Source organism: Staurois parvus, unplaced genomic scaffold (assembly GCF_062004578.1).
Source record: "Staurois parvus isolate SC_StPar_1 unplaced genomic scaffold, SC_StPar_1.0 ptg000093l, whole genome shotgun sequence".
In the NCBI taxonomy this organism is placed as follows: Eukaryota; Metazoa; Chordata; class Amphibia; order Anura; family Ranidae; genus Staurois; species Staurois parvus.
Window position 1 is genome coordinate 1,212,215 of NW_028317889.1, and position 16,536 is coordinate 1,228,750.

General features: G+C 43.1%; 1 protein-coding gene across 1 annotated transcript in view; it reads right to left on the reverse strand.

Annotated features, from left to right (window-relative positions):
* CBLN4 (cerebellin 4 precursor) overlaps positions 1 to 14,870 on the reverse strand; it is a 39,233-nt gene extending 24,363 nt beyond the window's left edge. Inside the window, exon 1 of the mRNA XM_089670711.1 lies at positions 13,335 to 14,870. Coding sequence (XP_089526837.1) covers positions 13,335 to 13,646 — 312 coding nt within the window. The 5' untranslated portion in view covers positions 13,647 to 14,870. The remainder of the gene's footprint in view (positions 1 to 13,334) is intronic.
* Positions 14,871 to 16,536: the final 1,666 nt, after the last annotated feature.

Consider the following 16,536-nt stretch of genomic DNA (forward strand, 5'->3'; position numbering starts at 1 on the left):
TCCTAGATATCTGTGTCTGCTGCTTGTCCTGACCTCTGGCTTGTTCCTAGATATCTGTGTCTGCTGCCTGCCCTAACCTCTGGCTTGTTCCTAGATATCTGTGTCTGCTGCCTGTCCTGACCTCTGGCTTGTTCCTAGATATCTGTGTCTTCTGCCTGTCCTGACCTCTGGCTTGTTCCTAGATATCTGTCTGCTGCCTGTCCTGGCCTCTGGCTTGTTCCTAGATATCTGTGTCTTCTGCCTGTCCTAACCTCTGGCTTGTTCCTAGATATCTGTGTCTCCTGCCTGTCCTGACCTCTGGCTTGTTCCAAGATATCTGTGTGTGCTGCCTGTCCTGACCTCTGGCTTGTTCCTAGATATCTGTGTCTTCTGCCTGTCCTAACCTCTGGCTTGTTCCTAGATATCTGTGTCTGCTGCCTGTCCTGACCTCTGGCTTGTTCCTAGATATCTGTGTCTGCTGCCTGTCCTAACCTCTGGCTTGTTCCTAGATATCTGTGTCTGCTGCCTGTCCTGACCTCTGGCTTGTTCCTAGATATCTGTGTCTTCTGCCTGTACTGACCTCTGGCTTGTTCCTAGATATCTGTGTCTTCTGCCTGTCCTGACCTCTGGCTTGTTCCAGAGGACTGGTGGTACTACTTTATCCCCTGCCCTGTGCAGTACCACTCTTAGAATACCTGCCTCAATCAGAGTTTTAGAACACAATTATGTGCTTGTGTAATAATAGCACAAACAGGAATAGTGTAAGCAACTTACAAAGGCCAATCAGAATCCAGGTTTCATGGCTAAAATTAAGGCTGTTGGTGCCTAGTTACTAGTATGTTAACTCACACTATGACTTTTTGTGCCAACATTATTTAAAAGGTTAGTCCATCATGTTGGGTTGAAGTATATCACTGAAGTGCCTCCAGTGAGCTTGCTGGTACTGTAGCAAAAGATGTATGAATTTACTAATGGATTTACTGTAATGTAAAATATTCTACGTAACCCTCTTGTAATGGCTGCAAGAAAAGAGTGGGATGGAAAATCCCGCTGATACTATGTGCAGATAAAAAATGAAAAGTATATGAACCCTTCCTTCTAAATTATTGAGTTCAGGTGTTCCCAGTGAAGGGTACTGGAAATGCTTCAGCATGCAAAGACATTTTAGACAATTCTCTTTAACCTTTATGTAACAGTTTTGTGAGGACCCTTTTCTGTTCCAGCATGACTGTGCCCCTGTGTACAAAGCCAGCTCCATAAAGACACGGTTTGACCAGTGTGGGGTGAAGAACCACAAGTTGTCTACACAAAGCCGTGACATCATCCCTACCGAATACTTCTGGGATGAATTGGAATGTTACTTGCAAGCCAAGTCTGCTTTGTACAAAACCAGATCTAAAAAGGCATGGTTTGATGGATTGGGTGTGGAGGAACTCAGGTACCCTGTTCAGAGCCATGACCTCAACTCTACTGAACACCTTTAACCAGTTTGGTGTAGAGGAACTCAAGTGTCCTGCACAAAGCCCTGACCTCAACCCTACAGAACATCTTTAAGCAGTTTGGGGTGGAGGAACTCAAGTGTCCTATACAGGGGCGGACTGACAACTCATGGTGCCCCCGGGCAATAGGAGATCATGGGGCCCCTGTGTCCTTGCCCAAACTCAAAAAAGCCTATGAAAAAGGTACCAGGGGCATCTCATGGGGCCCCCCACTGACCCCGGGCCCTCGGGCAGTGCCTGAGTTTCCAAATGATCCTATACAAAGCCCAGACCACAACCTACTTAACACCTTTAACCAGTTTGGTGTGGAGGAACTCGAGTGTCCTCCACAAAACCCAGACCTCAACCCTACTGAACATCTCTTACCAGTTTGGTGTGGAGGGACTTGAGTGCCCTGCACAAAGCCCTGACCTGAGCCCTACTTAATATCTTTTACCAATTTGGTGTGGAGGAACTTGGGTATCCTGCGCAAAGCCCTGACCTTAACTCCACTGAACACTTTTGGGATGACTCAGAATGCTGACCTGGAGTCAGGTCTTCTCATCTAAAATCAGTACCTGAACTCTTAAATCCTCTTTTGGCTGAATGGGCCAAGGGCTTGTGAAAAGTCTTCCCAGAAAAGTGACGGCTGTTACAGGTGCAAAAAGAGGTGTGGGAAGTCCATATTAGTGCCCATGATTTTGGAATGGGATGTCCAGTATGTTAATACATTTGTCATGATCTGGTTTCTTACTATGGTACAAGAAATACACTCAGGTACAGTATATCTCACCATCAGAGTTCCCAAACAATATAAAAAAGCCATTGGGTTTGCAGAAAATTGTTAATCTAAATTCTGAATCAACCAACCCTTAAAATAGCAAGATGGATAAAGTGCAGAAAACCATAGCTATCAATCACAGAACTGTCTGTAGTGTGGTCTGCCAGTGAACGTTGATTTACAGTTGGTTTCTATGGGCTTCACTTGGAGCTTGTTAAATGCTCAGGACTGAATTGAAATCTTGACTTAAAGTGAACTATAGGCAAAATAGAAAATGACATACGTGATGCAGGCTGCCTCCACATTAACACAGCAGTCTTCACTTTCCTGAGTCCCCATAACATAGTTTTATCACTCGTTGATCCTATTAATATGAGGTGGTATCAAAAAGGTTTCAGACTACTTTTGTAACGTGCCAACAGATGGCAGCGTAAGGTGACGGGCACAGTCACCTTCATAAGTCATTGTGCCAAAAGACATCATTCTGTGTACATCGGGAGCTGTGCAACTGGTGCAATTCTGATCACATGTGTTACCACGTCTGCTGTTTCATCATAGACAGCAAGTTAGAACAAAGAGCAAATGGGAAATTCTGCATGAAACTGGGTAAATCTGCTGAAGGGACATTTGAAATGATTTGGCAAGTTTACGGCGATGTTGCAATCAGTCATTCGAGGTGTTTTGAGTGGCATGTGCGCTTCAAGAGCAGAAGAGCATCACTAGAAGACGATGAGATATCGGGAAGACCTTCAGCGAGCCCAACACCCAAAAATGTCGAAACCATAAGGGAACTTGTGCATGATGATCGTCGGAGAACAATCCACAACATTGCTGCCATTGTCGGTGTGCCATACGGAACAGTCCAGGCAATCCTCACGAGTGATTCGACCATGCACCATGTTGCTGCCAAGTTCATCCCCAGGCTGCAATGATCTCACTTCCGCACCAACCCTAATCACCAGATTTGGCTTCTGCGGACTTCACCTTCTTTCTGAAGATGAAGATCCAGCTCAAAGGTCATGGTTTTGACAACATTGGGGAGATCCAGCATGAATAGCAAAAGGTGCTAGACATGCTTCGAAGAAAGGACTTCCAGGACTTTCTTGGGTGCACCAAAGCCTTCTTCACAACAATTGGACCTCTCTCCTTGAAGTTCTCGATGATCCGATAAATGGTTGATTTAGGTGCAATCTTAGCAGCAGCAATATCAGGGGCAGACTGGCCATTTGGAAACTCGGGCACTGCCCGAGGGCCTGGGGTCAGTAGGGGGCCCCATGAGATGCCCCTGGTACCTCTTTCATAGGCTTTTTTGAGTTTGGGCAAAGACACAGGGGCCCCATGATCCCCTATTGCCCGGGGGCCACATGAGTTGTCAGTCCGCCCCTGTGTTCCAGAAGTGACAGGAACGCAGGGAGCGCTGTATTACTGTGCAAGGGGACTATTTTTTTTAATTCACTAGTCCAACTAACACCACCCTCCCCACAAGGGGACAATGCTGCTGTCCAGGTGCTCCTCCATAGATACAGTGTAGGAGTGAGCGTGTCCACCACAAGACAGGAAGTCCGTGACTGGTGGTGAAAATAAAGAAAAAAGCCTAAAAAATGAAAACGAATGCAGTCACCACTTACAGGACTGTAAGCTGAAAAAAATGACATTGTACATCACACAAAATCACATTTGTTACATTGTCCCTGGGTTCAGATACACGTTAAACAGCATTTTATTTCATCTTAAGTACAACGCCTCTCAGACAGAGCATGAAGGAAAATGCATTGAAATTGCTTCCAATATTCCGAGCCTGCAATAGATAAATATGTACATCTCATCCAGATGCACGGCCACTGACTCTCTGAAAATGATGCTGCGCTGTTGTCTCTCCAGCTATTTGCAATGCAGCATATTTAGGTGTAATTAGAGTAGAATAGACCCAACTCCCTTCGGAATGACCGTAGTTGAAATTCAGGAGTTCTCTGAATCCAGTTCATTAATTAGGTCTCAGTTACACTGTCAGAGCGCAAAGAAAAACCCTTTTGTTTTTTTTAAAATTCTTTTCATTTCTGTATATTTCTAATGACCTAATAAAAATGAAATATTGTAAAAAAAGACCTCCAAATAGGTTTCTTATTCAGGCTTACGTAAAGAAGTTTCTTTGCTGAGTGCATTCAAACAATCCTTGCATTTCTGTAAAGGGGCTACGGTATAGGTTGGTGACATAAAGAAATCACGATAATAAAACATTGTTTAATGGGAAAGCAGGAGGACGCACACACGAGTAACTCTTAGAACGAATGAATTTATTTGATCTAAAATGATGTAACGATTAGGAATAAAGCAGAAATAAATGAGATCAAAACGACATCGGCGGAGGATTACAATGTGTCTTGTTGTAAGGTCAATCGGATGGAAAACTCCGGTCCATTAATTTCTGCTTTTCTAATTATGTGAGGTGCCCTGCTGCCAGAACAACCTCATATAATGATAATATTGTATTGAGAACTGGATGTTCTGTAGAGGAAGGTGTGCGTGTGTGAGCGTGTGTGTGTGTCTGTGTTGAGGACCTTAGAGTGTAAGCTCCTTCGATAAAGAGACAGAATAATCAATCACACAAGCTGAATAATTCTCCATTTTCCATAAAGTGTTGCAGAATACCTTACAGATTATGAATGTGCAAAGTCATGGGACTGACAACTCATGGGGCCCCCGGGCAATAGGGGATCATAGGGCCCCTGTGTCCTTGCCCAAACTCAAAAAAGCCTATGAAAAAGGTACCAGGGGCATCTCATGGGGCCCCCTACTGACCCCGGGCCCTCGGGCAGTGCCCAAGTTTCCAAATGGTCAGTCCGCCCCTGGTCATGGGATTTATGTATACTTTCAAGTCATATTGAGACTTTTGGGTGACACCCTTTTTGCATGCCCACTTCTGTTTATTACAATTTTTCAGCCCACACTGTCAAAGTCCACTCATAACTGAAATATACATTTTTGAGTGACCATATCCATCTCATATGCCCATCTGTGTTTATTACAGCTATGAGTGGGTTTAATTAACTATGGGCTTCTTCTATCGTTCATGGACTCCAACCTGAATCCGTTCCCACCTAGTGCTTAGCTCCCTATCTTTCATGGACTCCAACCTGAAGCCGTTCCCACCTAGTGCTTAGCTCCCTATCTTTCATGGACTCCAACCTGAAGCCGTTCCCACCTAGTGCTTAGCTCCCTATCTTTCATCGACTCCAACCTGAAGCCATTCCCACCTAGTGCTTAGCTCCCTATCTTTCATGGACTCCAACCTGAAGCCGTTCCCATCTAGTGCTTAGCTCCCTATCTTTCATGGACTCCAACCTGAATCCATTCCCACCAAGTGCTTAGCTCCCTATCTTTCATGGACTCCAACCTGAAGCTGTTCCCACCAAGTGCTTAGCTCCCTATCTTTCATGGACTCCAACCTGAAGCCGTTCCCACCAAGTGCTTAGCTCCCTATCTTTCATGGACTCCAACCTGAATCCGTTCCCACCGAGTGCTTAGCTTCCTATCTTTCATGGACTCCAACCTGAAGCCGTTCCCACCTAGTGTTTATCTCCCTATCTTTCATGGACTCCAACCTGAATCCATTCCCACAGAGTGCTTAGCTCCCTATCTTTCATGGACTCCAACCTGAAGCCGTTCCCACCAAGTGCTTAGCTCCCTGCCCTCTATAATGTCTCACTGTCCCCAGTGGTGTATATAGGAGCCAACACAAAAATCGGACTCACCCCCCTGCAGAGAGAGCCTAATGTTGACCAACCACACCCCTGCCCCCACCCGGGAGAGCCTTCCACTAACACATCCAATCCCCCCCCCCCCCCCGGGAGAGAAAGTCGCTCACCTTCACAGCTCCAGACAATGCTGAGAATGAGAGTCGTGCTCTGCATACACAATCAAGTAGTCTGTAGCCTCTCTCGACTCCCACCTGGTCCCCATGCCGCAAATGTCCCTTCTTCCAGGGGGTGGTGCTGCCACTCTGAAAAGTGCTGCCCTAGGCAAATGCCTTGTTTGCCTTGTGGTAAATAAGCCCCTGACTGTCCCCCCCCCCCGTTACTTTCTTTGTCTTGCAAGATAATATAAAAATGCAACAGTGGGAGTGAGACTACTATACTGTAGGTGGGAACTCGCCGCTGCAGTTCCCAATGACCGCAATTTCCTTTTTGGGATGGAATGGTACTTTAATGAGAAGGTGCAGGGAACTGTGCTGTGTAGAAAGTCTTAAGAATTGTTGGTAGACATTTCTGGTTGGCTAGAGTGATTAGATTCATGAAAGCTGATTTCTGATTGGTAATTGATTGCAGTCGATCCCTACTTTGGTCCCTATGTGTCCTCAGTCAGTCAGACACCTTTAAAGATGTAGTTCTATGAAATCTATAAGAACCACAGATGGATGAGGTTCTGCAACAATAGAACCATAACAATTTTATTTCTCTGGTGTGAAATGCTTGGCAACAAAAGAGTTAAATCATGTGGCACCCACCTGAACAACAGGCACATAAACCAAGTTAATCAATAGAGTTAACAGCTCAATAATTACAGTCAATGTAGGACCCCATTCTGTACCCCACCATGGATGGAGTCAGCGCTATATTAATTGTTATAGTGGAACGCAAGCAGCTGAAGCCCCAAAGAAGTTAATCCGTAGAGTTAACAGTTCTAGCTTTTACAGTAGAAATATAGTCCATGTAGGCCCCCATTCTGTACCCCACCATGGATGATATCAGCACTATAATAATAGTTATGGTGGAACAGAAGCAGGTGATGTCCCAAAAGAGGTTTGGCAAACCACTAAAAAATACCTGACCCTTTCCATGACCAGATTTTTTTCTGAGTCAATAGCTCAAGCTTTAATAATATAAATACAGTCCATGTAGGCCCCCATTCTGTACCCCACCATGGATGATGTCAGCTCTATAATAATAGTTATGGTGGAACACAAGCAGGCGAGGTCCCAAAAGAGGTTTGGCAACCCACTAAACAATACCTGACCCCTCCCATGACCAGATTTATTTTTTTGAGTCAATAGCTCAAGCTTTAATAATATAAATACAGTCCATATAGGCCCCCATTCTGTACCCCACCATGGATGATGTCAATGCTATAATAGTTAAAGTGGAACACAAGCAGATGAATTCCCAAAGAGGTTAATATGTAAAGTCAACAGCTCAAGCCCTAATATTATAATTACAGTCCACGTAGGTCCCCATTCTGTACTCCACCATGGATGATGTCAGTGCTACGTTAAGAGGTACAGTGGAACACAAGCAGAAGTCCCAAAGAGGTAATATGTAAAGTCAACAGCTCAAGCCCTAATATTATAATTACAGTCCACATAGGTCCCCATTCTGTACCCCGCCATGGATGATGTCAGTGCTATATTAATAGTTAAAGTGGAACACAAGCAGATGAATTCCCAAAGAGGTTAATATGTAAAGTCAACAGCTCATGTCCTAAAAATATAAACACAATCCATGTAGATCCCCATTCTGTACCCCGCCATGGATGATGTCAGTGCTACGTTAAGAGGTATAGTGGAACACAAGCAGATGAAGTCCCAAAAGAGGTTAATATGTAAAGTCAACAACTCAAGTCCTAATATTATTGCAGTCCATGTAGATCCCCATTCAGTACCCCACCATGGATGATGTCAGAACTATATTAAGAGTTATAGTGGAACACAAGCAGCTGAGGTCCCAAAAGAGGTTTGGGCACTCCCTAAAAAACACCTGACCCACCCCCCCATGACCAGATTTAATTAAATCATAAATGACCAGGTCACATTTTTCGGTGTCAGTATGCATTAGGTAACTTGACTATAATTCAGAGGGTTATGAGGACTAGCAACGTGCAGAAGTGCGGACTCCTAGCTGCAACGTTCTCACCGCACATGGCACATTGACCAACGTTCTCACGGCACATTGACCAACGTTCTCACAGCACATGGCATTGTTCCTGATGACTTCCATAGGCATATTGCACCAATAGATCTTGGGAAACAAAGAGGTTAAGCCATGAAACATGACGGGGCGCTAATCTGAACAGCAGAAACAGCAGGCAGCGAGCCATATTAACTCTTCAAGTCTTTACGCATTGACTCGTGGCTTCGGCTGCTTCACTGGGTGGCCAAATCAAAGGCTTCATTAAATTAGGATCGTGAGGAGTGTAGGAGAGGCATACAAAGCCTGTTTGGTGAAAACACTCATTGTGAGACACCACGCCGCTTGCTAGCGTGTTTGTCTTCCCACAGAGTGAATATATAGTACGAAACGTATCCTGCTGTGTCCCTACCAATAAATCATGGCACGCACTTTCTTCACGTTCAGAAAATTAAATAACACTGACGGCAGGGAATTAATTAATGACTTCATTTACTTTAGACTTCTTTTTTTTTTTGTTATGGCTTTGCTCTTTTGCAGCTGTAAGCAGACTGGAAAGACAACGGTCTACTAGGTCAGCTATTCTTCGGCCCAAGCCAATTCTGCCCATACACTCATTGGTTTTCATGAGACTGACCTTCGATACAATCGTTTTAATCAACATGATGATCAAACCAGTCAACTGATGCAACACAATGTACATTCACCTGCATTAGACCGATCCCTTCGATAAAAGCACCACACAATGGGCTTGAAGGCATTTTGGAACCGATCCAACTCTTTGCCGATTTCAAAAATCTTTAAGGGTCAAAGACAAAGGCGATCCAAATGACAAGATCTGTCATCTCTGGATGGAATTAGAAAAATCACAAATGATTATTGGATCATAACATGTATGCCAAGATACCATTGCTCATCGACAAGCAGTACTAATAGGCAGGTCATGTAGCCATCAACAGCAACAAGACACTTTTTAATGCCTAATAAGTACAAAAGGGTTTTGAAGAACGTCTCGTCTCTATGGTGGGCTCAGAAGCCCTGGGGACCTTTATAACATAGTTAGTCAGGTTGAAAAAAAGACACAACTCCATCTAGCCATAACAATATCTACTGTACCTCTTCATTCTAGATCAGTGCTTCCCAATCTCATTCCTCAAGTCCCCCAATAGGCCATGTTTTGGGAATTCCTATTAGACATGAATACCAAGCCTTTGACATTGACCTAAAAGCATGCAAGGTGAAAGAAATCCTAAAAACATAACTTGTTGGGGATACCTGAGGACTGAGGCTGAGAACCACTGTCCTAGATGATAAGACTGTCTTTAAAGCATATGGTGGGGCTTTGCCTCTTGACTTGCTGCAGCATTGTGTTTAGTCTATTCAATGTCAATGGAAAAAGTAAAAATACATGCCTGGTTGTATACATTTTCCAGCTTGCTGGATGAGATTTAAATCAGCCCCTGTTTTCCAAAATGGTAGCTACATGACCTTCCTAATGATCGCCATGCTCACGTTTGCCACATTGCTAGTAAAATGTTAGTACATACATATTGAGATGTCATGATATGTGGTTAGAGTCAGGAGACGCTAATGTGATTATGACCGAAGTCATGAGTTATGACCTAAATCATATCACAGTAGGTCTGTTCCTGCCCTGCCAAACAATCAACCCCATGAAAAAGACCTTCCAGCCAGAATTCAGTCTTCTAAAAGAATGTAGCTGCTAAAACAGAACCAGTCCAATGACTTTGATTTAAATTCTAACTGGAATCCAAGAGCTTTTTTTGATGACCACATCTACGACCACACAATTGATCTGGTAACATGTTATAAAACTTATCACTGCAGATCCTTTCCAGCCAGCAAGCTGACACAGCGAAAGGTACGGCCGGGAACGCCAAAGCTGATTGTGTAGCATCGTTCCTTGGCATGTTTACTCGTGCTTAATTACTGCAAACATGAATATAGCTTATGAAATATTTATAAGATGCGATTCCTTGAGTCTAACAGTCAGTGGGTGCTCGAAGGTGAGCGCTGAATGGCCTGTAGCACTTGGGTGTCCTTGGTGCAACGCATTGGAATTCCAGCACTTAACACAGCCGTCTAGGAACTGTGAAATATCAATAGCGTGCACCTGTTGATTCCCATGGCAATAAGAAGCCATAAATCTGAAAAACACGGTCTGAAAATACTGCGGAAGAAGAGCATGAAAATCTGCCACTCATGGCTCAGTGAAAACGAAAGATTCTCGGTTAACCCTATGCACCCTTCTTCCAAAATTGTGCAGAAAATCAGTATTTTTTTTCATTTGTCTATAGTGCAGGATATGCCCAAGCTGGCCAACTGCATCAAAGTGATCTATTTGTGCATCGTACGCACTTTGGTGGGAAAATTCATTGCAAAAATTGCAATACATGGTCAACTGCATCCATGTGATCCATCTCTGGTCATTCTGTACTCTGTAAAGGAAAATACTTCTATACATTTAGCATACCTTAGTTCCAATATGGGTTAAAATTATTGTATTTGTTGCAATATATGTCCAAGATGTGCTTCTCTAACCAGTCCCTAATCAACCAGCCAAATGGGAAATAATTACATGCACCTAGTGAAGTTTAGTGGTCATATAGGACCAATATGGTGTAAACAAATTACCTATATTGTAATACAAGTGCATCAAAAGGACCTGTCTCTGGTCCTTCCCTACTCAGCCAACAAAATGTAAGATACTTCCATGCTCCTAGTGTACTTTACTGGTCATATAGGACCAATATGGTGTACACAAATTGCCTATATTGTAATACAAGTGCATCAAAATGACCTGTCTCTGGTCCTTCCCTACTCAGCCAACAAAATGTAAGATACTTCCATGCACCTAGTGTGCTTTACTGGTCATATAGGACCAATATGGTGTACACAAATTGCCTATATTGTAATACAAGTGCATCAAAGGGACCTATCTCTGGTCCTTCCCTACTCAGCCAACAAAATGTAAGATACTTCCATGCACCTAGTGTACTGTGTGGGCATATAGGACCAATATGGTGTACACAAATTGCCTATATTGTAATACAAGTGCATCAAAGGGACCTATCTCTGGTCCTTCCCTACTCAGCCAACAAAATGTAAGATACTTCCATGCACCTAGTGTACTGTGTGGGCATATAGGACCAATATGGTGTACACAAATTGCCTATATTGTAATACAAGTGCATCAAAGGGACCTATCTCTGGTCCTTCACTACTCAGCCAACAAAATGTAAGATACTTCCATGCACCTAGTGTACTGTGTGGGCATATATTACAATATGGTGTACACAAATTACCTATATTGTAATACAGGTGCATCAAAGGGAATTATCTCTGTTCCTTTTATACTCATCCAGCCAATTGGAAAATACTTCCAAGCGCCCAGCGTACTTTAGTGGTCATATAGTACCAATATGGCATCAACAAATTACATATACAGGTTCAACCTGGACAACTGTGTAAAAGTGATATATCTGTGCTCCTTTCATACTTAACCAGCAAAATGGAAAATTCTTACATACATCCAGCATACCTCAGTATTTCTATAGTTCTAATATGAATTAATATGACTGCATACATTCAAGTTGCATCGAAATGGAAACTTAACTTAAACTTAGTGTACTATAGTGGCCAAAGTGCGTACATATATTGCAATACACGCTCGCCCTGGCCAGATCCATGAAAGTGATCTATCTCTGCTCATTCTAAATCTGCAAAATGGAAAGTCATCTAGATAGCATACCTTTTGTGGGCACATAGTACCAATATGGACTAAACTCATTGCATAAATTGCAAAAGAGGTTCAATCTGGCCAGCTGCCTCAAAGTGATCTATTTCTGGTCATTCCATGCTGAATCAGCATAATAAACAATTCTTAGGTGCTGCTAGCATACCTGAGTGGATGTATAGTACCAATATATGGGTAAAACTCCTTGCATTTATGGTAATACATGTCCAAGCTGGCCAACTGCATCAAAGTATCTCTGGTCATTCCATACCAAAGCAGTAGAAAATACATACATGCAGCTAGCATACCTGAGTGGTCATGTAGTACCAATATAGGCTAAACTCAATGCATTTATTGTAATAGATGTTCAAGCTGGCCAACTGCATCAAGGTGGTCTGTCTATGGTCCTTGTAATCTGAATCACCAGAACAGAAAATACTTATGAGCACCTAGCGTACCTTGGTGGTCATATAGTGCCAATAGGGTGTAAACCCATTACATATATTGTAAGAGATGTTCAAGCTGACCAACTCCCCCAAAGTGATCTATACCTGCATGGGCTAAATTCATTGCAAATATTGTAGAGATATTTAAGCTTGCCAGCTGCATGAAGATGTTCTATCTACAGTTCTTGCATCCTGATTCACCAGATTAGAAAATACTTATGAGCACCTAGCACACCTTGGTGGTCATATAGTGCCAATAGGGTGTAAACCCATTACATATATTGTAATAGATGTTCAAGCTGACCAACTCCCCCAGATTGATCTATACTTGCATGGGCTAAACTCATTGCAAATATTGTAGAGAGGTTCAAGCTTGCCAGCTGCATGAAAGTGGTCTGTCTGTGGTCCTTGCATACTCATTTACCAAGATAGAAAATAATTATAAGCACCCAGCATACCTTGGTGGTCATATAGTACCAATAAGGTGTAACCCCATTACATACATTGTAATAAATGTTCAAGCTGACCAACTCCCCCAAAGCGTTCTATACTTGCATGGGCTAAACTCCTTGCAAATATTGTAGAGATGTTCAAGCTTGCCAGCTTCATGAAAGTGACCTATCTCTGGTTCTTGTATTCCAAATCAACAAAATAGAAACTACTTCCATGCACCTAGCATACCTTAGTGGTTGTATAGCGGTTTTATAGTACCAATATAGACTAAACCCATTGCATATATTGTAGTAGATGGCCAAGCTGGCCAACTGCCTCAAAGTGATCTATCTCTAACTACTCTCTATTCATCTTATCCAAAAAATGGTCTAATTCATGCAGTTGGCTACTTTAGGGGACATTTATGTTAACATGGGGTAAAACTGACATTTCTGGAGGAAAGCTGCAGATGTGACCAAATCTTCAACCCCCCCCCCCAAAAAAAAAATTTGAGATAAACGAACATTAAATCCAGCTCTAAGGAATAGGAGGTGCACATACCTGGTCGAAATAGATTATCCTAGTTTTGTTGCTCATCTCAGACGGCTCATGGTTGGTACTCCTGACAGCTGAGAAGGCAACCTTGGAGTTAGCTGCCCTGACAGATATCCCAAGAGGGGATGAGGAAGATCCCTTGTTGTCAGTGGCCGGGTTGGAGTCGCACACCACCAGGCATTTGCCCTCCAGGACGATGGGCTCGGTGTCGTTCTGGGCTAAGCAAGGTGCGGAGCCGAGGAGGAGCAGAGCGCAGCAGAGAGGGATCAGCACATTGGAGAGCTCCGCATAGGAGCGCACTGCTTTCAGCACCACCATGGTGTCGGCTCTGTCTCCTCTCAACCTCTGTCAGAAAAAAAAAAAAGATTCACTTTCCAAAAAAAAAAAAAAATGTTACCCCTGCCTCCAACACCAAAAAAAGTCTTGATGGCTTTATTCTGTCCCGTCCTCTTCCAAAAAGTCTCCTTAATCCTGGATCTCCAAACTCTGCATCCAAAAAAAGGCACCAAAAAAAGTGAATTATTGATGAGAAGGCTCATGCAGCAGCAACAGCAGCTTAATGCTAGGCGATGCCATGGTTGTTGTGTGCCCCCCTCTCCTCTCACATCATCCTCTGCCGGCTATTGATTCCAGAGCTAGCCTGCTCTTCGTGCTGCCAGCAGCTCTCATCCTGCCTCTGCTTTCATGGCAATGCCTGCTCCATGCTCCAATTCCCCCAAGCCTTATGTCATAGTAGACTTAGCACAGCCCTCACCCTGCTCCTCTCCTACAGGCTCCATATGGGGGGGGGATATCACTCTCTTCTCTGCTCATTAGGACCAGCTCTGCATTTGGAGCATGGAGGACTATAACACACACTTGGGGGGCATATGACAGAATAAGCACACAAGGGGGGCAATAATCATGGCAAAGTGCAGGGAACACAAGCAGATCTATGTACTGTAATGTAATGTACTGCAGGTAGAGCAAGGGATAATGAGAGGCTGCTGCAGGTGATTGCACTTCACATGTCTGAGATGTGTGCACTGTCTGCAGTCTGTCTCTTCTCCCTGTGCCTTCTACTACTTCTCTCTCCTCCAGTTCCTTGTTCGTTCTTTCTTTCTTTCTTTCTTTCTTTCTTTCTTTCTTTCTTTCTTTCTTTCTTTCTTTCTTTCTTTCTTTCTTTCTTTCTCTCTCTCTCTCTCTCTTTCTTTCTTTCCTCTTTCTCCCTTTTACTTCTTTCCCTCTCTCTCTGTTTCTTTCTCATTCTTGCTCTCTCCCTCCATCTCTGCTTCTCTTTCCTTCTCTCTCCTACCCTCTCATCGTCTTCTATCACTTTCTTTATCCTGTCTTGCATCCCTCTCTCGCTCTTTCTCTTTCACCCCTTTCATTATCTTTTATTTTCTTTCTCCTGTTCTTCTCCTTCTCTATCCCTCCCTCTCTCTCTGATTATCTTTCTTTCTCTGTTTCCAACCCTACATTCTCTGTTTGTTTCTCATATTCCACTTTCTTCCTATCTCTCTCTCTCCTTCTCTCCTTCTCTCTCTTCTCTCTCTCCTTCTGTCTTCACCTCATTTTCATTCTCTCCCTCTCCCTACCCCTCTTTCTCTCTCATATCCTCCTCTATCTCTTTTTTTCTTTTGCTCCACTCTCCTCTCCTTTCTTTCTTTCTTTCTTTCTTTCTTTCTTTCTTTCTTTCTTTCTTTCTTTCTTTCTTTCTTTCTTTCTTTCTTTCTTTCTTTCTTTCTTTCTTTCTCCCTCTTCTTTCTCTTTCCTATCCTCCCCTATCTCTTTGTTTATCTTGCCCTGCTCTCCTTTCTTTCTCGTTCTTTCTTTCTTTCTTTCTTTCTTTCTTTCTTTCTTTCTTTCTTTCTTTCTTTCTTTCTCCCTTTCTTTCTTTCTTTCTTTCTTTCTTGCTTTCTTTCTTTCTCCCTATCCCTCTTCTCTCCCTCTCCTATCCTCCCCTATCTCTTTGTTTATCTTGCCCCACTTTTCTCTCATCTCCTTTCTTCTCTTCTTGCTTTCCTTCTTTCCGTACCACTCTTTCTCTCTCTCTCTCATATCCTCCCCTATCTCTTTGTTTCTCTTGCCCCACTATCCTGTCTTTCTTTCTTTCTTTCTTTCTTTCTTTCTTTCTTTCTTTCTTCCTTTCTTCCTTCCTTCCTTCCTTCCTTCCTTCCTTCCTTCCTTCCTTCCTTCCTTCCTTCCTTCCTTTCTTTCTTTCTTTCTTTCTTTCTCCCTCTTCTTTCTCTTTCCTATCCTCCCCTATCTCTTTGTTTATCTTGCCCTGCTCTCCTTTCTTTCTCGTTCTTTCTTTCTTTCTTTCTTTCTTTCTTTCTTTCTTTCTTTCTTTCTTTCTTTCTTTCTTGCTTTCTTTCTTTCTCCCTATCCCTCTTCTCTCCCTCTCCTATCCTCCCCTATCTCTTTGTTTATCGTGCCCCACTTTTCTCTCATCTCCTTTCTTCTCTTCTTGCTTTCCTTCTTTCCGTACCACTCTTTCTCTCTCTCTCTCATATCCTCCCCTATCTCTTTGTTTCTCTTGCCCCACTATCCTGTCTTTCTTTCTTTCTTTCTTTCTTTCTTTCTTTCTTTCTTTCTTTCTTTCTTTCTTTCTTCCTTCCTTCCTTCCTTCCTTCCTTCCTTCCTTCCTTCCTTCCTTCCTTCCTTCCTTCCTTTCTTTCTTTCTTTCTTTCTTTCTTTCTTTCTTTCTTTCTTTCTTTCTTTCTTTCTTTCTTTCTTTCTTTCTTTCTTCCTTCCTTCCTTCCTTCCTTCCTTCCTTCCTTCCTTCCTTCCTTCCTTCCTTCCTTCCTTCCTTCCTTCCTTTCTTTCTTTCTTTCTTTCTTTCTTTCTTTCTTTCTTTCTTTCTTTCTTTCTTTCTTTCTTTCCCTGCCCCTCTTTCTCCCTCTTCTATCCTCCCCTATCTCTTTATTTCTCCTGCCCCACTTTCACTCTCTCTCCTGTCTCTCTTCTGTAGTGGTGAGACTACAAAGCCCAGCGCAGGGTGTCAGTGATGAAAGACGCAGCTTGCGGGTGGCCATCAGGTGTGTCTGGGATTTATAGTTCCTGGAAATATGAAAGGGTTACAGTCTTCTTTGCCTTATCCTGTACAATCATATCATTGACAAAGGAGTATATAGGGCTGCTCTAGATCAAACTGCCAGGGAATATATTCTAAATTAAAAGACAGCGATTTATAGTCTAGAAAACCCTGGGCAGTAAATCAGAATGT